The sequence below is a fragment of the Solanum tuberosum genome, unplaced genomic scaffold (genome assembly GCF_000226075.1).
Source record: "Solanum tuberosum cultivar DM 1-3 516 R44 unplaced genomic scaffold, SolTub_3.0 scf00052, whole genome shotgun sequence".
Taxonomy (NCBI): Eukaryota; Viridiplantae; Streptophyta; class Magnoliopsida; order Solanales; family Solanaceae; genus Solanum; species Solanum tuberosum.
The window spans coordinates 1,662,649-1,685,123 of NW_006238977.1; the positions used below are offsets into that span (position 1 = coordinate 1,662,649).

At 33.7% G+C, this 22,475-nt stretch overlaps 3 protein-coding genes and 1 non-coding gene across 33 annotated transcripts; 3 read left to right on the plus strand and 1 right to left on the minus strand.

Moving 5' to 3' along the window:
- The first annotated feature begins 886 nt into the window (after positions 1 to 886).
- Positions 887 to 4,175, plus strand: LOC102596737 (BAG family molecular chaperone regulator 4-like). The gene is made up of 4 exons (XM_006344055.2): positions 887 to 1,245; positions 2,453 to 2,694; positions 3,145 to 3,291; positions 3,716 to 4,175. The coding sequence occupies exons 1-4, from the start codon at positions 990 to 992 to the stop codon at positions 3,905 to 3,907; spliced, it is 837 nt and encodes a 278-aa protein (XP_006344117.1). The 5' UTR covers positions 887 to 989; the 3' UTR covers positions 3,908 to 4,175.
- A 783-nt stretch (positions 4,176 to 4,958) lies between these two features.
- On the plus strand, positions 4,959 to 5,031 carry TRNAE-CUC (transfer RNA glutamic acid (anticodon CUC)). The gene has a single exon. It is a non-coding gene; the product is annotated as a tRNA-Glu (tRNA).
- Positions 5,032 to 6,366: 1,335 nt separating this feature from the next.
- Positions 6,367 to 12,820, plus strand: LOC102601234 (LRR repeats and ubiquitin-like domain-containing protein At2g30105). Its single transcript, XM_006343998.2, has 10 exons — positions 6,367 to 6,637; positions 6,749 to 6,843; positions 7,223 to 7,384; positions 9,431 to 9,541; positions 9,637 to 9,737; positions 10,812 to 10,949; positions 11,226 to 11,274; positions 11,441 to 11,506; positions 12,225 to 12,344; positions 12,428 to 12,820. The coding sequence occupies exons 1-10, from the start codon at positions 6,460 to 6,462 to the stop codon at positions 12,536 to 12,538; spliced, it is 1,131 nt and encodes a 376-aa protein (XP_006344060.1). The 5' UTR covers positions 6,367 to 6,459; the 3' UTR covers positions 12,539 to 12,820.
- Positions 12,821 to 14,480: 1,660 nt separating this feature from the next.
- Positions 14,481 to 21,352, minus strand: LOC102601574 (putative pentatricopeptide repeat-containing protein At1g12700, mitochondrial). Of its 30 annotated transcripts, none has more exons than XM_015307201.1 (7): positions 19,521 to 21,352; positions 19,367 to 19,429; positions 18,994 to 19,163; positions 17,728 to 17,800; positions 16,259 to 16,392; positions 15,602 to 16,171; positions 14,654 to 14,890 (listed from the first exon to the last, which is right to left on the minus strand). In XM_015307201.1, the coding sequence occupies exons 1-2, from the start codon at positions 21,296 to 21,298 to the stop codon at positions 19,414 to 19,416; spliced, it is 1,794 nt and encodes a 597-aa protein (XP_015162687.1). In that variant the 5' UTR covers positions 21,299 to 21,352; the 3' UTR covers positions 14,654 to 14,890; positions 15,602 to 16,171; positions 16,259 to 16,392; positions 17,728 to 17,800; positions 18,994 to 19,163; positions 19,367 to 19,413. The 30 variants fall into 30 exon arrangements, 29 of the variants coding, with proteins under 29 accessions (XP_015162670.1, XP_015162687.1, XP_015162680.1 ...); XM_015307194.1 differs by having other exon boundaries at positions 16,259 to 16,725; XM_015307195.1 differs by having other exon boundaries at positions 17,916 to 19,163.
- Positions 21,353 to 22,475: the final 1,123 nt, after the last annotated feature.

Here is a 22,475-nt window from a genome sequence, read left to right on the forward strand (position 1 = left end):
GAGCATAATTTTAGTATCGAGATTATTTTTCAAATACAAGATCAAAAAGTGACCAGTAGGGCCTATTTCTACCTCATTGACCCACCCTTAGTTAATCATAAAGGGCCTACATACTTTAATATGTACTGTGTGGCAAAATTTGAGAGGCACCCCTAGAAAATTCACTAATTTAATCAAGAATAGTATCTACATTATTTGTTTTATGGTTTTTTTTTCCCTCCTTTATTGATATTCATAGTGAGATTCCGATTAATTTGAATTTACTTTGCAAAGCTCATTTAAAAAGAAAATACTTATTCTCCACAAAAAGAACTTCATACTCAGAACTTGAATTCGAAATCTTTAATTAAGGATACTTGAAGTTTATTTTAAATAAAGAAAAAAAGAAAATGTATTAATACATAAATAAATACTTATAACTTGCAGATCTCAACTAATAAGTAAACACTCTAACGGTGAGTATACACATCGAGACATTTCTACTCATGATCTCACTTTGTATCAGTTGAATATTCCAGCTTATAAAATAATCATCTATGTGTAGGTGGATACACTGAACACCAACTCTATTTTAATGTAGAAAGGGATAAGCACAACAACACTTGTGAACTCGGATAACCTTGTGGCATACCTCTAAAATTTATGTGTGTCAACATAGAATGTCTACTAGATGTATTGAAGATGAGTCAAAGTATTTAATTGTTAGTTGAGATCAAACAAAAATGTTTAAATATGCACTTTCAAAATTGAATTGCTTACTTATCGAGGCTAAATTTGAGTATATGTTTATTTATTCCATGTTAACATAGTCAGTTGACAAGTCACCTTCCAGTAGTCCTCATCAAAGTGAGTACAAAGGCCTTTTTTTCATTTTTCAAGTCTCATTCATTTATGGTCTTCACTCAATTCACCACCAAACTTTAATTTCTCAATCAATTTCTCACCTTTTTAATATTTTCTCATTTTACTTTTTTTTTTGTGGAAAAAACATGAGAAAAAAATCATCAACTTCTTCAAAAAGTAAGAATGAGATAATAAAAGATGAGAATTATAAATTCACTGAGTTTGAAGAGGAAAAAAAGAGTTGTATTATTGATTGGGAAGTTAGGCCTGGAGGTTTATTAGTTCAGAAAAGAGTTGGAATTTCTGCTGAGGAAAATTATGTTGCTGGCCCTATGATCAAGATCAAAGTCTCTTATGATTCTTGTTACCATGATGTTGTTGTTCCTGCTGAATCAACATTTGGTAAACCACTAATTTTTTGTACTTTTGATATTGTTGATCATAGTTAAAAGACAGCTTTGGCGTAACTAGTAAAGTTATTGTCATGTTATCAATAGGTCATGAGTTTCGAGCCATGAAAATAGTCTCTTGCAGAAATGCAAGGTAAGACTGGACATAGACCCTTGTGGACTGTGGTTCGGTCCTTTCTCTGACTCCGTGCATAGTAGGAACTTATTGCACTAGACTGCTTTTCTTTTTAATCATTGCTTGGAGCAATGTTAAAGTTGTCCGCGTATGACCTTTAGGTCACGGGTTCAAATTGTAGAATTAGCTATTGATGTTTGCGTCAGGATAGACTACCTACAATACTACATCACACACCCTTGGATGTGTTCCTTTTTCGAATCCTGCATAAATACGGATCAGAATATTTTCTGCATCAAACTGCTCTTTTATAACTAAGAGCTCCTCCTATGTGAATTTGCTCATATTGCCGATTTCAACTATGGATAAAGGAGTGTTATGGTAGGTCAATGACTAGCATAAAACTAGTTAATTTATGATGACTATTCAAAGTTCAGTTTTTTTTGGCATAATACATAAATATGACCCTTAACTTGACTTCAGCGTACAACCATGCCCTCCACCTTTGAGTGTGCATAAGTAGACACTTAAACCTGTATAAAATTGAACAAGTAGACACACGTGTTTTACATGGCATAATACACGTAGGATGCCACGTAGGACACAAAATTGTCATGTAGGTAGTCATGTAGGACAAATGTGTCTATTTGTTCAATTTTATACAAGTTTAAGTGCCTACTTATGTACACCCAAAATTAAAAGTCATAGTTACCAACTGACGCCAAGTTAAGGGTCATGTTTATTTATCATGTTTTATTTTTTGGTTAGATAGTAGACTCCCACAAAAGGACCAACAGCCACCAACATAGTCATTTTAAGTAAAACACCAATTTCAATTGAGCATAGAAGGCACATTTACAGCCATATTCATAAAAATTCATGTACTAACACATGAAAATTAATGAGCTACCCCTCAACTCTTGTAGTTATTTTTTAAATAACCTAATAGTGAAAGGCTTTTTTTTTTTTTTTTTTTGTATTATCCATATATAGAAGTTAAACTCAAAACAAACTTGTGACCTGTCAATTATTTTTTTCTTCTTAATTTGTGACCTAATTAATTTTTTATGTTAATGAAATAAAGGGAACTTGAAGAAAATTCTTTGTGACACAACTGGCTTACATCCTAATGTCCAGAGATTATTGTTCCAAGGAAAAGAAAAGGATGAGAATGAATGCTTACACATTTCTGGTGTAAAAGACATGTCAAAGGTGATCCTAATGGAAGATCCAGCCAGCAAAGAGTTGAAGAAAATTCAGGATACCTCTATCTCTTCTGAAGCCATCGCCCGAGTAAGAGTAGAGGTCGATAAGCTCTCACATAGGGTACGCAAATTTTACTGATGATCATTCAACTTTTAGTGTATTGTATCAAAGTCATAATTAATTTGATAATGAAAAAATATAACTCAACTATGTATATGTACATACTATCTACGTGCCATCACTTTTTTTTTAAAAAAAAAAATCATTTAATAATCGATATTTTTCACCATGTGGCAAATTGTGATTTTTTAAAGAAAATTACAAGTGGTGCCACATTATATTATGTAAGATGAGTTGTTGAAGGGTAACTCTTTGTTTGGTGGAGGGTTAGACTTTTTAAGACACAATGGCTCTACTAGGCTAGGTCTGATCGAGCACTCTCTATTCTTTGTCCAATTCTATCTTACCAAACAAGACTGACATCTTACTCACTCGTCAATTTTTTCATGGGAAAAGACTTGAAAAGAATTTCCCGAACTTGGTTATATAAGTCTATTGCTTTTATTGTAGGTTGTGGCCATAGAGGAAGCTGTGCAAAGAGGTACCAAAGTTGAGGACAGAGAATTTGTTGTCCTAACAGAGTTGTTCATGATTCAACTTCTTACACTTGATAGCATTGAAGCAGAAGGAGAAGCAAAAACTCAAAGGAGAAAGGAGGTTAGTAGGTGCATAGCTCACAAAAGTTAGTATTAAGCTAACGTCTGACCATAAATTTATAATGATAAAATGAGAATAAAAAAAATAAGGATAACAACTCGATCCTACCAAATCAGTTGTCACACAAAATAGGACTTTTCAATGCTACCTAACAATGGATTTAACGATACTGTACAATAAAATTTAATAAATAATCAAAACAAATAGTGTTATTAAAACTAATAACACAATATAATAGGTAACAACCATCCAAACAAGCCGTAAATGATGCATCAAACTTTAGTTTCAAAGAAAAGTAAAATGTAATGTCCTTCTTGAGTAGGTCATGACAGATTCAAAATTTAAACACTAAATGCTCTGAGTCGCAAAAGTGAATCCTGAAATGACACATGTCTCTAACGACAAGTTTTTCGTCTCCTAACAGGTTCATCGCATTCAGAGTTTTGTTGATATGATTGACAATTTTAAAGCAAGAAGCTCTAGCATTGCTAGGAATTGTATTGGTACTATTTCAATGGTGAATACCAAATGGGAAATGTTTGATTCAGGAATTGGAAGCCTCAATGCACCAAATCAATCCACAAAAATCACACAGGAGTGGGAAATTTTTGACTGATTGATTTTGAGTTATGAGTTTCTTGTGTTGTTAGTGATAATATCAACTATGTATTGTTCTTTTAAAATCATTCTCATTGCTTGTGTAGAATTTTTTGGAGCACTTGTATGGTTAAGAAATGCACTCAACATCTTGATGTCTGATCTGTTTTGGGGTTTGATGAATTCTTAATGGGAAAAAAAGTTAATGAAGGATCTCATTGAATTGAACTGCCTTTGTAAATCTAAGAAATGTTGAGAATTCTTAAATCTCTCTCAGTTTAAGAATCGAAGATTTTGGCTTGAATACGAATAAAACGAATAGCTTTGTAAGTGATTTTTCTATAAAAGATGAATTCTAACAACTTTTTAGTTATTTCGTTCTTTGTTTCTAATTAATAGGATCCTGAGAAGAGGATTTTGTTTTCATTGAGCTAAGATAATATGTTGATACAATCTAAACACTACATTAAAATATACTCCTTCCGTTTGAATTTGTTTGATCACTTATTTTTTTTTAGTCAATTTTAAAAAGAATAATTTTTTTATTAGTTTTGTCTCTGAACTATTTCAAACTTAAAAACACCGTTCTATTTGACTAACTAAACTTAATTAGATACATCTTTAACCTGTCACATACCATATATAACAAGTAGTCTCAAACTCTTATAAGAGCATGATTTTAATAAAAAATCGAGAAAAATGTTGTAAACATCCCTAAACTTGGCAAGAATTCAAAGGTGTATTTCACTCATGTTGCAAGATTGGAGGTATATTTAAGTTCAATTATTCAAGTAAAAGGGTGTTTTAAAGGTTGTTTGAAAATGAAACTAATAACTCACGTCGAGTTTAAGAGTGTTTTCAATACTTCTCTCTTCATTTTTTCAATAACTCTTTAATTTCAACTTTTCATATAACATGTTTAATACTACAAGATTGAAGAACATTTTGGTATATTTGACATATTTTTAATTTAAGACAACAAAATTCCAAAATTTTCTTTATTTTTTTAAACTTCGTCTCAAATTAAAATTATTAAACAAATAAAAAGGGAGGAAGTACAAAGCCAACAATCCGTTGTAGTCTAGTTGGTTAGGATACTCGGCTCTCACCCGAGAGACCCGGGTTCAAGTCCCGGCAACGGAATATCTTTTTTTTTTTTAATTTTCTTTAATTTCATCTTCTTTTGGTACATGCCCTAAAATGTACTGGTAATAATGGTAATATGATGTAAAATGCTAATTTGCTATTCACTAATTTAATTCTAATTGAAAAAAAAAGTTTGCCGTGGAATATGCATCAAACTATTAAAAGAAAATTGTTTATTGGAGTTGTTCTTGAATATTTGAAAATTGAAATAATTTTATGTTCCAATAAGTTTTTGGTAAAAAGTGAAAATTATCTATCACCAACGGGCATAATATTATCATATGCATCAAATTATTAAAAAAATACATTGCCTATCGGAATTGTTTTTGAATATTTGAAAATTGAAACGATTTTATGGTCAAATAAGTTTTCGATAAAAAGTGAAAACTATTTATAACCAACGGGCATAATATTATCAATTATTGATATTGTTGTTTATTAATATTATCGATTATTATTGATATTGTTGTTTATTCTTTATTTCATGGCCATGTTATCAAAGTGAAAGGTAAATTATATAGAACAATTATAATATCAATTATGTTATATGATAGTGTTAATGTCGGAGTGCTAATTGCAAAAGTCTCAACATACATAAGTTCTATAGAACAATTATAAAAATTTAAAAAGGTTCTAAATCCAAAGCTCCATGATTCCATGACTCTTTAATATGTAAACTAAAATGCTTTTTTCTCCAAACAAGTTGTAACATTATCCATGGCATGTTAGTTTGTGTTTAATATAATTAAGTTTGTACTCCCTTGGCTCCTAATTACCTGTTCATTTTTAATTGACACATCTATTTAGAAAATAATTATTGATATAGTGAGTTTACCATTTTACCCATATTAATTATGAAGTAGATGAATTCAAAATTTAAGATTTTCAAGAAGTTCTACCTTTTTGAAAGTAATTAATTGAGGGTATAATAGGTATAAAAAAATTGTCCTTTCTTGATTTGTCAAAATGGACAAGTAATTAGAGACAATTAAAAAAGAAAAAGTGGACAAGTAATTAGACACAAAGGGAGTAATACATAAACATACTTGTAATTTAGATTTCAGTAAATACTTAAAGTTATATAAAATTAAACAAATAGATACATAAATTTTACTTGGAATAATGCACATAAAATATTATATAGGACATGAATTGCCTTATAAAACATGTCTCTATTTGTTTAAATTTAAGTCTCTATTTATATTATCAAATTACATAAATATTAGCTAAAGTCAAAATTAAATTATCTTTTTATTTTCTTAATAGGCGGTGTAAAAAATGAAAATGATCAATGAAGTATGTCTATAATTACTAATACTAAAAAATCTTTTGCTAGTATTTACATTTCACCAAGGAATGATAAATAATTTCGTCAAAAGGAATAATTGTTGTTTGAATTCAGAGATCGGCGGCGAGTAAAGAGAAATGGAGAAAGAGGGAAAAAGTGACGCCGATAACCGGAGTACAATCACAGTGAATGTTAAATTCAGTGGTCGATCGATACCGGTGGAAATCTCCGACGAGTCCACTGTCAAACACCTCAAGTCTCTCCTTCAACCACTCACAAATGTCCTCTCTCGCGGCCAAAAACTCATCTTCAAAGGTATTTTTTCTTTCAATTCTAACCTATCAGCATTATTTCGTATACAATCGGAGCTCCAAAGAACTGAATATCAATGAATTTGATAGTTGACATAATTTTTTTCATGAATAGGGAAAGTTTTGGTGGATGAAATAACATTGAAGTCATCGGAGGTTGGAAATGGTGCGAAGATCATGCTTATGGCTTCCCAGGGCTTACATCAAGGGGTAATTCTTTATTTTCCTTTACATTATACTCTATTGAGTATAACTATTTGGGATTAGTACCTATATGTGTTACTATACTTAGTTTGTTTATGGATTTGTACATAACTAGAAAATGGAGAGAGCCTCTAGTATTGATAAGCTTCTCAGTTGTGTTAAAGGATAACATATTGATTACTAGAATGAATTAAGGCTACGCGGAGTAGAATGTATATTTAGATATAGGAGACTACAACTGATTTGGATTGAGGTGTAATTGATTGAGCCGTGCTTGTGACTTTCGAATTTTTGTAAAATTGAAAAACCAGAAATTCCACTGAATTTATCCCAGTTAGGTCCTGAACTTCTGCTTTCTTAAAGCTTATTTGTGTATATTGGATAGGATGGACCAATAAGAAAGGAAGCTTCCAACTTGCCCACAGCGAGGAGGATGCCTGAAGCTATGAGACCTAAAAGGGATGTTCCTCAAGTTCCTGTTGTGAAGAGCCAACTTGAACGGTGGAAGGCCACTGGGGTTGTTGCATTATCAGAATGCAATCTGAAGGTAAGACGAGAAGTAACTGACTTTGCTTTGTCCAATGATTTAGAACTTGTTCTTACCGTGAACAATCACTATTGACGGGACAAGAGATACAATTGTTGAACTGGAACTCACTTTGATCCCAATCATATGCATATTGGAGTTGACCTAAAAATAGAATTGTTTGGTCTTTTCCTTTTTCCTTCCAATTCATTTTTTTAATTTTATATCTAATGCATTTTCTGGCTCGAGTAGGTGAGATAGCCAAGCTATTTCGTTCTCTTTCGTATACAATATGGGAAAAACCACTAAAGAAAAGAATCCATAAATTTATAAAAGTGGACTAAGGGATTTGAACCTTTGATTGTTCTTCATTCTGGCTATAATATCAGTTTCAGTAATGGAGCTGTTAACAACTCATCCATCTGTATGGAGATTAATTTTGCAGTTTTACTCCAAATAGAACATGGCCTTTGGAGTAGATCCCCAGTATCTTTAGAAAGATCTTAGGTGTGAGTTGTAACTCCACCAGTTGTGCAGTCTAAACAAAAAACAAAATTCTATTTCCCCTCCACTATGAATAAAACTGCCAAAAGAGAGAAGTATTGTCAAATAGATTCAATACATTTGGAATAAAACAAAATCCTTCCCTGACATGTTTTATTCCAATTTAAAACTTTGGCTGATAGATGGGCTGAATATTGTTCATTTTTGGGAAATTGGAGGACCAAGTGTCATGACCTTCCTCATAGGCCATAGCCTGTGACAAAATGTTGTATCTCCATTTTGTTCATCTTTTGAACTTATTTATTGCATCACCAAAACCAAAATGATCACCCCAGTGTTGTGAAAGGCGCCCACCTTTCGCCAAAGGCGATAAGGCGAGGCGAGGCTGTTATGCCTATTTACAGTGAGGCGAGGCTAGATTAAATAGGCGAGCTATGGCGGCAATATGGCAATGGCAATGGCAAGGCGTGGCGGCGCCTTTTTTATTTTTATTTTTTAAAAAGGCCCGACTTAATAATATTAGTCAAAATTAGGGTTTCTGCAAACTTTCATTCAGTCGTGACTCGTGACTTCTTCTATCGGAATCGTCGAGCACTCGAGCTTCTTCTACTCTTCTCCTTCGCGCGAGTCGTGTCTGCCAGGTATGACTACGAAGACCTCTTCTTCTTCTTCTTCAGTCAGTTCTCTTCTTCTTCTTCTTCTCTTCTTTTCAGTTTTTCTCTACTTCAGTTTCTTCTTCTTAAGTCTGTCTGCTCACTGCTCTGTTTTCGTGGTAGTTTACTGCTCTGTTTTGTTGCTCACTGGCCACTGCTGAGTGCTGACTGCTCACTGCTGTCTATATTTAAAAAAAATAATTTGATCCTTCTATATTAATTTAGTTTTATACTAATTAATATAGTATTTATTTGTCAATTGTCTTTTGAATTATTGGGTCTTTAGGTTTTAGATTTTTAGTATCTACTATTAGTTTTTGAATTGAAATATTTGCTAATATATGTTATTGCTATTGAGATTTTGGATATATGCAATTAAATATTTTTAATTTTTGGTATTAATTGGCGCCTCAATTCAAAAAGGCGAGCGCCTCGCCGCGAGGCGAGGCAGGCCTTGTCAGCCTTTCGCCGTCCAAAACACTGGACCACCCAAAGTTTCCTCATTTGCAAGACTAAATTTAAATTTAAGACCCAAAAAGATGCAGTCATGTAGAGAAAAGAAAAACGAAAAAAAATACTACCGTGCAGTTCAAACTTATTGAATGAATGTTGGGTTAGTCTGAGAGCACATTTAGCCTGCATTAATCAGATAAAATCCCTCTATATATCATTTTGTGCATGTACATATTATGTATCCAGTATGAGAGTATACTATGGTCAAATGGTAAATTCATCTTAGCCAAGTAGTAGGACCAAGTTTGATTCCTTCTATCGCCCAAGAGTTATTTATCTACTTGTGTTAAATCGTAAATAGCATTATGTACATCCTGAAACTACGTTCGCAGCCGATTCTTTTTGCTTTTTCCTCCTCTTGAAGATATTGCTCTCATTACATATTGGAACTTGATAGGTCTTGCCTGATGAAGTGTTGACCTGCGGACCTTCCGCTAGAGTCCTGGATCTCAGCCACAACGCCATACAGCATCTTCCAGCCGCAATTAATAGCTTGAGTTCTCTTCAGGTCAGTAGAGCTGACTTCTTTATATTTCTTTGAAATTGCGATTTATTCACTTGTTTGAGGCAGAAATTTATTTTGGTATTGTTTCTGCTTCCCAGAAATTGATCCTCAATGGGAATGAAATTATGGATAATTCCTTAAGCTGGGAAGAGCTAGCTTCTCTAAAGAGTCTTATGGTTATCTCACTGAACCAAAACCAGTAAGCCCCCCTTCATCAGCATATTACTCTCCAAGCTGAATGAGATTCACCAATATATTGCATCGTCTCTATTTAATTGAAGTAGAAAAGTATTCTTTTCTGCACCATTAAATGATGGCTACACCAAACATGTATATACATTTGAGTGTGAGGGACAATAATTGCAATGTCATAGTTCTCATTTATTGTTTTCATAAAATTAAAATATGAAAACTGAAGTATATCAATGAGTAATATAAGTTGTTGAATTTCTAGTATTCAAATGTTAAGTTGCATCATTGGAATGTTAGTCATTCCAAGTTTTCCTTTGACATACAGCTTGAAACTAAATTGTAAAATTCACTCACAGTTTTCTGTCTTATATACTTGTTTTCCTTGCACTTTTATGAGTATATATTTATTAAAAGTTACTTTCAGAATAGTCGAATACTTACGAAAACATAATTGAAAAATTGTCAATTGTCATGGTCTCTCAGATGTTTGAATAGGTTGGCTTTTACATATCAGTTTATAGTTTATGTGAACTAGTGATTGGGTATTGGCAATTTCTATGTTAACTCAATTTGTTCTCACAAAAATATTATAAAGCTTTTAATCGGTTCTTTTGTTACTCAGTTTTAACTTGTAAGTGCCAAATTGGTTATCAGACAACCCATTTGCTAAAGTATAAAAACCGTTCCAATGTATAAGATTCACATATAACTTAAGACAGTTGGACGATGGATATAAGCCCAAATACTGCTTTTGGCAGAGGGGAGAGACCAATTCTTCATGCTTGTAGTGTTTGGTGGATTGTAAATTGTACCAAGGCAAGTCTAATCATAAAACAACATTATTTATTGACTGACCCTCTCAAACATGCATGAAAACTGAAAATAAAGCTGTCTATCTTTCATTCACAAAATACATGGTATTAATTTTTTGGTCAGTGACATTCAGATGTCGTTTTGTGTTACAATTTTATTTTCTGATACATCTTACTCTGTTTACCAACCTCAATCATTTATCATATGCCATTATTTCGTATAAAGGTTTCTTGTATGATTGTATCAAGTAGTCTTCTTTGGTATGCAGCATAGCAACGCTGCCTCCTGAGGTCGGCACTTTGACCGGTCTGAGACAACTTCATATTGCACATAACGAGTTAACAGGTCTCCCATCTGAGATAGGTCTGCTGACCAGCCTTGAGGTTCTGAAAGTTAACAACAACAGGTAATTTGAAGTACTGAAACAAAAAAAGATATTTCAATGATATGGAATCAGCGTGAAATTGTATGTCCAAACGCTGATTCTATCTCACAATTCCATATCGTGATATGGTATCGCATGGCCAAACGCCTACTTAGTGTTTTACGTTATTGTTCCCTCTCCTCCTTTTCTGGAGGTCATGGATGTTTCGGAGTATGTTGATTTTCTTTTTATCTTTTATTTTTCTTTGAAGTGATAAGGACCTAAGTTAGGTTTGTAAGCTTAACCTTTTAATTGCAGGATACGCTCTATTCCGGAAAGTATAGGGGGTTGTGTTTCTCTTATTGAGGTAAAAAAGGGCATATTTTCCTCTACCCACTTGTCTTCTCTTCTATTTCATTAACTGGAATCATGAAATCCAAAATATAGGCTGAAACCTGCAATAAGTTCCAGTGTTTATTGTTTCTTGTGATGTTATTACCTATATACAGATAACGTGATTCTATATGGTGTAGGTTGATCTTTCATCTAATCTTTTGGTAGAGCTGCCAGAAACAATTAGCAAACTAAAGGACTTAAAGGTCTGTCTTCATCTATACATTATTCGTTTTCTCTTTTGAAGTCATTCTTCAAAATACCACTTCAGTTTACAGCTTTTTATATGCAATATAAAAAAAAAATCTTGTTTTTTTTTTATAAATGCCGTACAGAAAAGAACTTGCAAACGTTTTACGAGATTAGCTATATATGCTCAAGTACTGGTTGTTAGACATTGGTAAAGAATGTAACATAGTTTTCTAAGATAGAGCATAGCCTGGATGGACATTTATATATCAGCTCTAGAATATTCAGCTATGACATTTTAAACCAAACTAGAGGATTTACTGCCATAATCTGCTGGACCGACACCATTTGCTTGGATAAAAGCACAGCACATGATAGGTAAAATTTAATCATGGTTAAGTGAAAAACTTGGTTTTATCAATTGGCGCTAGTAAGTTTATACTGCACATTATAGGGGGATGTCACGAGTTTAAATGTTGCCACAGAAATATTCAAGTGGAGAAGGATAGATGGTAGCCCATTATCACATAGTGTCAAACTGTGTGCCAACCAACTCACAGGGATCTCTCAGTTATCAAAAGGGAAAAAATGTTGTTTTCTTTGCAAGGCACGACACAAATTTCTTAAGTCAACAATGTTTTCTGAAACATCTAGCATCATGTGATGGCCTCTTTTACCTGACAGTATGCTTTTGCCCCAATTATTTGTGTGGTTCATGTCCGATTACTGGTGCAGGCACTTTATCTTGGGAACAATGGGCTCAAATCCCTTCCTAGCAGCATTTTTAAACAGTGCTGTCAACTCTCTACACTAGATCTCCATGGAACTGAAATAACTATAGATGTTATCTGCCAGGTAGTAAATCATTTACTACTATAAAGTAATAACAGTAACATGCCCTATCTAGTTTGCCTCTTACGATTTTCAAACGATCACAGATTGAAGGATGGGAGAATTTTGATGAGAGAAGACGCTCGAAGCATCAGAAACAACTGGACTTCAGAGTGAGCAGCTCTGGCAAATTTGACGAAGGAGCTGATCAAAGCTGATAAGGCCTGATACAAATTACTCGGTAACTCGGTTTATATACATCCTGACATACATTTGCATAGTGATCCCTAGCAAACTTTACAGAAGAATATTGTAGTACCTGTTAAGATACATCAAGAAATTATAATGAGCATACTTGCTCCTCTGTGCACTCCCTAAAGATGATTAAATTTTCTGAAGGCTTACTATAAAGCTTTCTGCATCTTCTCAAATTGTTACATATATAGTTGAATGAAAATTCCCTTTTAAGGATACATATTACAAATTGCTGAACCCCTAAAGAATTGAATTATTTGACTTGCCAGTTGAAAGTTACATACTCCCTCCGTTAGAGATGGATCCAGAATTTATATTTTGCCGGTTCAACATTTAAAGTTTTTTATCCTTGAATCGTTGTATCTATTGTTTAATAAGTAATTTTTTTTAATGTTTTACTCATAAATTATACATCGCACCAAAAGTACTGGGTTCAGATGAAGTCAGTACCAAAGAGCTACATCAGTCCTCGTCTCCCGTCTCAATTTTTGTGGCACAATTGAAATTTCGAGAGTCATAATTAAGTTTTTCTTTTATTTGAATATTTTTATGTCTTTAAATTTTTGTATGTATTCAGTGCTCCGTCTGCAAGCCATTGGATCAGTTTGTCTTATTGAAAGGTCGGCTAAATGCCAATGAAACTTTGTACGCACTATTCTCTTCAGCACTTAAAAGAGAGATTTCTCATATTCAGATTATAATGCGGGGAATCGAATTCTTATCATAGCGAATGGATTTGCCCACATAGTGACTCATGACCTAGATCCAACATTCAACATCTCTCACATCACTCATGATAGATTAGATTCAAATCACTATCAGGTTAACAACACACATAATTCATACAAATAAATAGTTTGTGTGACGTGCGAGCATCATGATTTATATAAGAGCTTTACATTGGAATTCAATCACACGCGGAGAGAATTCACTAATATGATGATCTTTTTTTTTCCTCACAATACCTCAAACATTTAATAATTAAAATTTTAGTTGATTTCAAAGTTCTAAATATCAAGAAAATAGTAAATGACAATTTGTCTATTGTAGAGTATGAAGGGCAAAAAGTTCAACATTTCTAAGCACCTTAATATTATAAATATAATGTCATAAAATTATAAAAAAATTGATAAAAAAATAATCTATCAAGTTTGACTAAAAAAGTAGTTCGCAAAATAAAATACGAGTCAATGCTCCTAAAACAAATGAAATTGAAAATATAACATAAGTTCTAAATTCAAAACAAAACATTTAACATGATAATTTTATGTCAAATTTCAATATAACATACATAAATATGATTTAAAAGAAAAGGAAAACGTAAGTCCATAACCTTATTCAATGATGAATTCTACTTTAATTTAAAATTTTGAATATTGACAAAATTATACTACAAAAAATTACACGGAATCACATGAAATAAAGGTTGAGAATGAGAATGAAATGAAATATAAATATAATATAAAATTAAAAAATATATTTTTAGAAACCAGTAGAATAATAAAAATTAAAAAGAATTTAAAATAATAGAAGTAAAAAATAAACTAAAACGAAAAGAAAGAAAATTAAGAAGTGATTAGCACCATGTAATTAGCAGCAATTCATTACACCAAATTGCTCACTGACCAAGTAATTACATGACCAACCAAACATGTCAGGCAAGTAGTTACACCAAATCCACCAACCAAGATGGCTTGTTCCAAACAAGCCCTTAGAGATCAAGTTTCAAGATAATTAGGAAAAAACAATAGTTTAACTGTTTAAATGTGTCTAAGTTGGGAGGTGATATGCCTTCTTTTTAGAGGGACCTTATAGTTCGAATAGGAGGATTTCAGAAGAGGCTCGAATTTTTCCTAGGTATTACATTATGCCTTCTTTTAAAAAAATATACTAAGTTTTTGATACTAAAGCTAAAAAGGAAATTAATAGGAAATACAATCCAATCCAACTCCCCCCTTACATGCAAGAACTTACACAAGACCTTTTAAACCCCGCTTGCTCCATGGACTAACCTTCTGAGCCAAAAGTCAAAACTTGAAGGTTTGCTCATGGGGCAAATGAAGTCGAAAGTTCAAGACGCAAATCACCCACTGACATGATTAAGCCCAAAATGGTCAAAAACTCATCCAAGTTGATTCGAAATAGAAGCTATGCAAGAAAGATCTCAAAATCTTACTAGAAATGTTCCACAAATACATAATAAATCATCAAGGTAAACCACTCATGCAGATGCAGCAACCATTCTTTGTCGCCGCTCCAATCCAACCACAACAAGATACTATTACAAGAACTGCTCCGATACAAATATTATGATCCTGCAGCATATCAAATAAGTCAATTAGTTTTCCGCATGAAATTCAAACTTGGAGAGGAAGCAGAACATCAGATATGAGTCATCCAAAACGAATAATCTTAATAAATCATGGAGTCAAGTTCTGAGGATTCAAACCGACTCAAAACTACAGATATGTTATGAAGAAAAGCAGTAGCGTCTGTTAAGACCATATATATAATTCGTCAGAAACTTATGGAGCAAATTCCCAAAGCACATTCAAATTAAACTGGAAGGTGGTAGAAAAATCCTATTCGGGTAAGACAGATGGATATGGAACAAGCCATTTCAAGCAGCAATTTCCCAGGATTTTCAGCTTTGCAACAGTAGAAGTGTATTTGTCTCCACAAGGATAGAACATAACCTTTGGAAAGGTGTAGTGACTGTGAAAGGGAGGAATGAGCCAGGAAGCTGATAGACTATGTCGCAAAGTATTTAATAAGCTTATCTTCACTAGAAAAAGGTTAAGAGGTTTGAGAAATGAAGCAAAAACTAACACCCGTCACCAATTGCATAATTTTCTTAGTTCAGTTTCTGGTGCGACTGTGATGAGCTTGTTCTACCACCCACACAAACATATTTGACATCATTGTAAAAGAATCTCTTGTAATCTAACTACAGATCTAGCTTTTGGCAGGAAGCACATATCAATACTGCACATTTCTTTTTATATGATAAGAGCCATCAAATTTACCTCTTCTGTCATAAAGTTCCCAGCTTCTGTTGCTTGGATAATCTTTCCCAGTTCCATGACTTTCCTGACGTAATTTTCAAGAGAGTTAATGAGAGAGAGGAGGGGACAAAAGAAAGCACAAAGAGTATTTGGTTGTAATAAATTACACATGACCAACTATTTGTGCGTCATCTAGTAAATCATCTTGAAGAACTAGACAGTAGAAAATGGAGATTTAAAACTTTTAAACCTAGCACTTGTCTGTATTAATGTCACCTTGAATATTCATAAACATTAAATGTACTATATTATGTTGATGAAAGAGGGCAACTCATACTTCTGGTTAGACAATTAGACAGGACTGTCTGCTTTATGTCAAATCATTCCACCAAATTTTGAGTGTGATCAATACAATTATACTAGTCAAAGAGACAGCTGAAGGGGGGCAATGGCAAGAAAATACACTGAGAAGAATTCTTCCTCAAGGGTTGGCAGAACATATTCTAGAAAAGGTGGACCCACCTAAAGAGGAGGAGGAATTAGATAGACCATACTGGAAGCTGGAAGCTAGAGGAAAATTCACAGTTGTGTCTGCATTCCAGGCAACGAGACAAAGACGGGAGGTCAACAAAATATATAAGCTGATGCAGGAACTTACACCTACATGCAGGAACTTACATATAGGAAATGTAATCTAATCTATCACCGGGGAAAAAGTCAAAAATCGTTGAACTTGAAGTTTTTCCCATGGGACAAGTGAAGTCAAAAGTTCAAGACTAGTCACCTCCAAAGTCATCCTTGTAAATCACCCCCTGACACGTGAGCAAGTCTGGATTAAGCCCAAAATGGTCAAAAACTCAACCAAGTAAATTCAAAATAGAAGAAGCTATACAAGTAAGACCTCAAAATCTGACTGAAAATGTTCCGATTGATCCAAATCATAAGTTCTCCAACATCATAATTTCAACATATTGATGAAATAAATTTCTTCAAAAAATATTTTAGGTTTTCCACAAATACATATATAATCATGAAGGTAAACCACTCATGCAAATACAACAACCATTCGCTGTTGCCGCTCCAATGCAACCACAGCAAGATGCTTTACATTAACTGCTCCAATACAAATAAAAAAATATATGAGCCTGCAACATAACAAATAGGTCAATTAATTTTTTGGAGAATAGGGGCGGAGGGAGAGTATTAGCTATGGGTTCGGACAAACCCAGTCACCCTGTACTTGTGCCAGGAATTTCATTGAATATGTATGAATATTTAAGTGCGAAGCCAATAACTAAGACAAACTAGTGGGTTCGGTGACAAATTCAAAACCCATAAATTTCAAATCCTGGCTCCGCCTCTTGAGGAGAACATGTTCAAATCGAACCAACTGAACATTGGCGCATGAAACTCAAACTTGTAGAAGCAGCAGAACCAAATATGAGGGATCCCTCATCCAAGCAGTAAAAAGGAAAAATAATCTTGTCATTCTATAATCTTTATAAATCATGTTGTCAAGTTATGAGGATTCAGACCAACTCAAAACCAAGGATATGTTATGAAGAAAAGCCAGTAGTGTCTTACAGTACAATGTGGCACAAACAAACAGGTAAAGACCATATATAATTTGACAGAAACTTATGGAGCAAACTCCTAAAGCTCATTCAAATTAAACTAGGAAGTGGTAGAAAATTGCTATTCGGGTAAGACGAATGGATATGGAACAGGCCATTCAAGGAGCAATTTCCCAGGATTTTCAGCTTTGCAACAGTAGAAGTGTATCAGTCTCAACAAGGATAGAACATAACCTTTGGAAAGAAGGTGTAGTGACTGTGAAAGGGAGAAATGATCCAGGAAGCTGATAGACTATGTTGCAAAGTATTTAAGCTTATCTTCACTAAAATAGGCTAGAGGTCTGATAAATGAAGCAAAAACTAACACCTGTCACCAATTGCATCACTTTCGTACTTCAGTTTCTCATGCGACCATGATGAGCTTGTTCTACAACCCACACAAACAAATTTGACATCATTGTAAAGGAATGTCTTGCAAACTAATTACAGATCTAACTACTAGAATAGCTTTTGGCAGGAAACACATTTCAATACTGCACTTTTCTTTTATATGAGAAGAGCCATCAAATTTACCTCTTCTGTCATAAAGTTCCCAACTTCTGTTGCTTGGATAATCTTCCCAGTTCTATGACTTTCCTGACGTAATCTGGTTCAAGAGAGTTAATGAGAGAGAGTGTAGGAGAAAAAAGAAAGTACAAAGAGCATTTGGTTGAAATAAATTACATATGACCGACTTTTTGTGTCAGCATCTAGTAAATCACCTTGCAAAACTAGACAATAGAAAATGGAGAATTAAAACTTTTATCTCCAATTTTTAAGTGAAGCTCTGGTATGATGTCAAGGACGGAAGGATTCTCCCTTATAACGTTTATCAAAAACCCAGTTGTAGTTGCATCAAATGAGAAGCACCTTCCAGCTATTTCCTTCATGAAAGATGCCATTTCACTAATTTTGTTGCACCTGAGAAATCCTCGCACAAGAACATTGTAAGTGACATTGTTGGGAAAACAACCATTGTCTTCCATCTTCCTTGGAATATCTTTAGCTTCATCCAAAAACCCTTCAAGACTATTTTACTATGTCACCCTTTGAATATAATAAATACAATGACTTGAAAAATGTAATAGGGAAATGACTATGATTAATGGTAAGGGTAAATTAGGAACTAAAGAGTTGCTTGGTGTGATGGATAAGAGGATTTAATCCAGGGATAATTTTTAAGTGGTCATTAATCTGTTGTTTGGTTGCAAAGGGTGGGATAACTTATCCCAGGATTAACCATTAGTCCAGGGATAAGTTATCCCTCCATGGGGGTGGAATAATAATCCTAGGATAAATTAGGTAATCCAACCCAAACAAGCAAGGAATATTAGGAAAAAAAAATCTGAAAAATACTTATGATTTCCAATTTGGATAGAAATTCTATCCAAAGTTAAGTCTATTACAAGGAAATAAGGTTGAGAAATGGTCACCAAGCTGGATTTATCAATTATGGGGCAACAGATGGGTTGAATGGGCTGAGCTGAAATCCAATGGCAGAAATGGTGGCATTCTAATACTTTGGGAAAAAAGACAATGGACAGTCAGAGAAATTCATAGGGGCAGTTACACCATTTCATGTTTGACTGGTGTCTACGGAGCTCACAACAATCCAGAAAGAGAGCTATTGTGGTATGAACTTGCAGCAGTAAGAGATTTATGGAATGATTGGTGGGTAGTTGGAGACGACTTAAATGATTGCAGATACAAGAGTGAAAAAAACAACGGTAGTAGAAGATCCAGCGCAATGAACAACTTCAGTAAATACATACAATCTTAATCTGGGAATTATTGATTTACCTTTACTAAGGGGAAACTTCTCTTGGTTCAGGGGTGAAGACTCTCTGCAAGCCTCTAGAATAGACAGATTTCTAATCTCCCCGGAGTGGAACGATACTTTCGACTTAATGAAGTTACCAAAAACAAGTATTACATTCAATACTTATGCATTTTAATATTTGAATACTTTCCTGAAATTTCAATTATAAAAATAAAAATAGTGAAATAAGGTAATGAGAAGTTGTTTTGCTTTCTACAGCAAATATTAATCAATGTATTACGTTAATTGCCAAAACTGTGATTTGTTTAAAAAGAGGGGAGAGGTTGGGCTATGTTGGGTGAGTTGGGTTATAACCCATTGTTTGACCCAATAAAAATATAAGAAATGGTTTACCTTTTCAATAGGCCTGCCTGCAAAGCCCAAGCGAAGTTCTAATTGGCTTATCTGCTTCCGCAACTGCATTAGAAAGCATTTATTTTGCAGTGCTAAAGGAAATTGTATCACAATGATAATGTAGCCGAATTAATCAGGCGAAAGAAATATTCACTTCATAATTTTTGAGTGAAGCTCTAGTATCATGTCAAGGACGGACGGACTCTCCCTTAGAACGTTTACCAATAACCCAGTTGTAGTTGCATCAAATGAGAAACCCCTACCCGTCATTTCCTTCATAAAAGTTGTCATTTCAGTAATTTTGCTACACCTGAGAAATCCCCGCACAAGGACATTGTAAGTGAAGATATTTGGCATATAACCATTCTCCTCCATTTTTCTTAGCATATCATTAGCTTCATCTAACAACCCTTCAAGACATAATCCATGTATCATTATATTGTATGTTCTCGCATTCGGAAGCAATCCAATTAAAGAAAGCTTCTCAAAAATAGCACGAGCTTCATTGAGTTTACCATTATTGCCCAAGCCACCAATGACAACATTGTAAAAAATAATATCAGCATTTTCTCTCTTTCCTTCCAGCTTATTAAAGAGCGACAAAGCTTCTTCAACAAGTCCATACTTAAAATAACCATTGAGCACAATGCCATGAGTGTAAAAATCAGGTATGAACCCTGCAGATAGCATCTCAGCAAAGAATTGTTTTGCATGGCCTATTCTTCCAACTTTAAAAAGACCTTGCAAGATAGTATTGTAGGTAACGACATTAGGTTTTGATCCCTTTTGAGAAATTTCACAAAACAATTGCATAGCATCATTCACTTCCTTTTTCCTACAGTACCCATTTATTAGTATGTTATAGCTAATAATGTTAGGCTCAATGCCCTTATCAATCATGATATCGAAAATTCTCCTAGCTCTATCGACTTGACCACGCAAACAATATCCATCCATTATCGCATTGTATGTGATTATATCAGGCTCTACACCTTTTCTGACCATGTGTTTCATTACTTCCTCGGCATCTTCAACTTTTCCTTCTTTGCATAGTCCATCTATTAGTATATTGAAGATGCGCACATCTGGATACATAGTAAGGTTCACCATCTCCGAGAACAAAGTTTTAACCTTTTCCCACTGACCGAGCTTACACAAACCATTAATGAATGAATTATATGTGACCATGTTTGGAGGAATGTCTTTCTGCTTCATCTCGTTCAGAATGTTGATAGCAGCATCTAAGTTTCCATCTTTGCAAAGAGCATCTATAACAATGTTGTAGATGTATATGTCGGGCTCAGTGTTACCTTGTTCCATTAACCGGAGCAAACCTAATGTTTTTTGAGTATGACCCCTTTTGCTGAGCCCATTCATTACAGTTGCATACATGAAGTCATTGGGCTCACAGATATCCTCTCTCACCAATTTTTTGAACAATTCAACAGCATCTTTGACCTTATTTTCACTAAAGAGTCCCCTTATTAAAGTGGTAAAGGTGACAACATTAAACGGAATGCCATTCTTCAAGTAAATGGGTAACACAGAAAATGCACCATCAGCAGAGTAATGCATAAGGCAATAACTGTTAATCACACTAGTCAAGATGAAGCCATCAATTGGAATACCCAATTTCTGCATTTGTCGAAAAAGAAAAAGGACAGCAGAGTAATGTTTCATACTTATCATAGTCTTAAACAATTTAGAGAAATCGACAACTGAAGGAAGAGGCTTCATTGTAACCATTTGATGGAAGAGAGTAACAGCATCATCTAAATTGCTACTATTTACACCAATTTTATCCTTTACTGGAATAGATTTATTACTGTAATGGCACGAAGAACAAGTTCTCACAGTAATTGCTGAATCAGCAAAGAAAGAGACAAAGGGAATACCATTGCCATTGCCATTTCGCAGAGAAATTCTCCTCATCTTCTTCAATGGCTATATCTCTATGTGCCCTAATTTTATTTTATTTTGTAATAAGTTTTCATTTGGCATGATATAGGTGGGTGTGTGTGGCGAAGTGTATTAGAAAAATGGCCTAATATATACTACATCCGTTTACTTTTAATTGTAACTAGGTAAATTATTCATACTTTGCACACGATTGAACTCTTTTATTAAGCTTACATATGATTATTCAGTAATATCCGTATTTTCGATACATACTCTACATTGTCAACAACATTTTATCTTAAGGCAAAATATTCCTCCGAAATCTTAAAGTGTTATATTAATAACATAAGCATAAACTAATGACTGTAAAAAATATACCAGGATTTGTAACAATAGAATGAAGTAGAAAGGAAAAAATTGAGCCCACTGATTACACAGTGTCCCTTAAGAAAATAATTCTCCTCTAGTACCCGAGGTTTAAAGGAATAAATCCTCTCAGGATAGAACGATTCTACTTATCAGTGTATTGATACAAATACAATGGTGTAGTAAGTTGCTCAACAGGAGCAAAGTACACGAATATTTATTTGTGCAGAAGAAGAAGAGGAGGTTCAGAATTTTCGTTGTTTTAAAATGAGAGAAAATCTCTCAATTTATAGACAACAAAGGATAGTGTCAACAAATGTATATTGTGCTTTATCGGAAAGGTCACAACTCTTTAGAAAAGTTACAACCCTTTGGAAAGGTAACAACCTTTCATAAAAGTCACAACTTTTCATAAAAGTCGCAACTCTTCATAAAAGTCATAACTTTTCATAAAAGTTACAATTTTTCATTAAAGTCGCAACCCTTTATAAAAGTCACAACGTTTCATGAAAGGGGAAGGCTAGTTTTGAAAATAAATAAATTTGAAAAGGAATCCTAATTTGTGGTGGCGCCACGTAGACGGGCCTAGGGTTCTCTTATATATATATATACACTAGTTTTACGGCACACGTGTTGCACATGTGTATTGAATATATATAATATATGATGTTATAAAATAGAATTAATATTACTAAATTAAAGTTAATTAGTAAATAATTATAATTGAACAAACATAGTACAAGTGTTTTTAAAGTATTAATACATATTGTCATAGAATTACTTGTATTTTAAGATCAAAATGACCAGATATCATTAAAATATTTTAAAATGCATTCAAAGTTTA

What these genes read in the sequence shown, in the direction of transcription:
- LOC102601234 (XM_006343998.2), top strand. Translation starts at nt 6,460, where the DNA reads ATGGAGAAAGAGGGAAAAAGTGACGCCGATAACCGGAGTACAATCACA. An exon ending in ATCTCACTGAACCAAAACCA is followed by an intron (nt 9,738 to 10,811) that starts GTAAGCCCCCCT and finishes TTTGGTATGCAG; the next exon opens with CATAGCAACGCTGCCTCCTG. An exon ending in CTGAAAGTTAACAACAACAG is followed by an intron (nt 10,950 to 11,225) that starts GTAATTTGAAGT and finishes TTTTAATTGCAG; the next exon opens with GATACGCTCTATTCCGGAAA.
- LOC102596737 (XM_006344055.2), top strand. Translation starts at nt 990, where the DNA reads ATGAGAAAAAAATCATCAACTTCTTCAAAAAGTAAGAATGAGATAATA. An exon ending in TCGATAAGCTCTCACATAGG is followed by an intron (nt 2,695 to 3,144) that starts GTACGCAAATTT and finishes CTTTTATTGTAG; the next exon opens with GTTGTGGCCATAGAGGAAGC. An exon ending in AAACTCAAAGGAGAAAGGAG is followed by an intron (nt 3,292 to 3,715) that starts GTTAGTAGGTGC and finishes GTCTCCTAACAG; the next exon opens with GTTCATCGCATTCAGAGTTT.
- LOC102601574 (XM_015307184.1), bottom strand. Translation starts at nt 21,298, where the DNA reads ATGAGGAGAATTTCTCTGCGAAATGGCAATGGCAATGGTATTCCCTTT.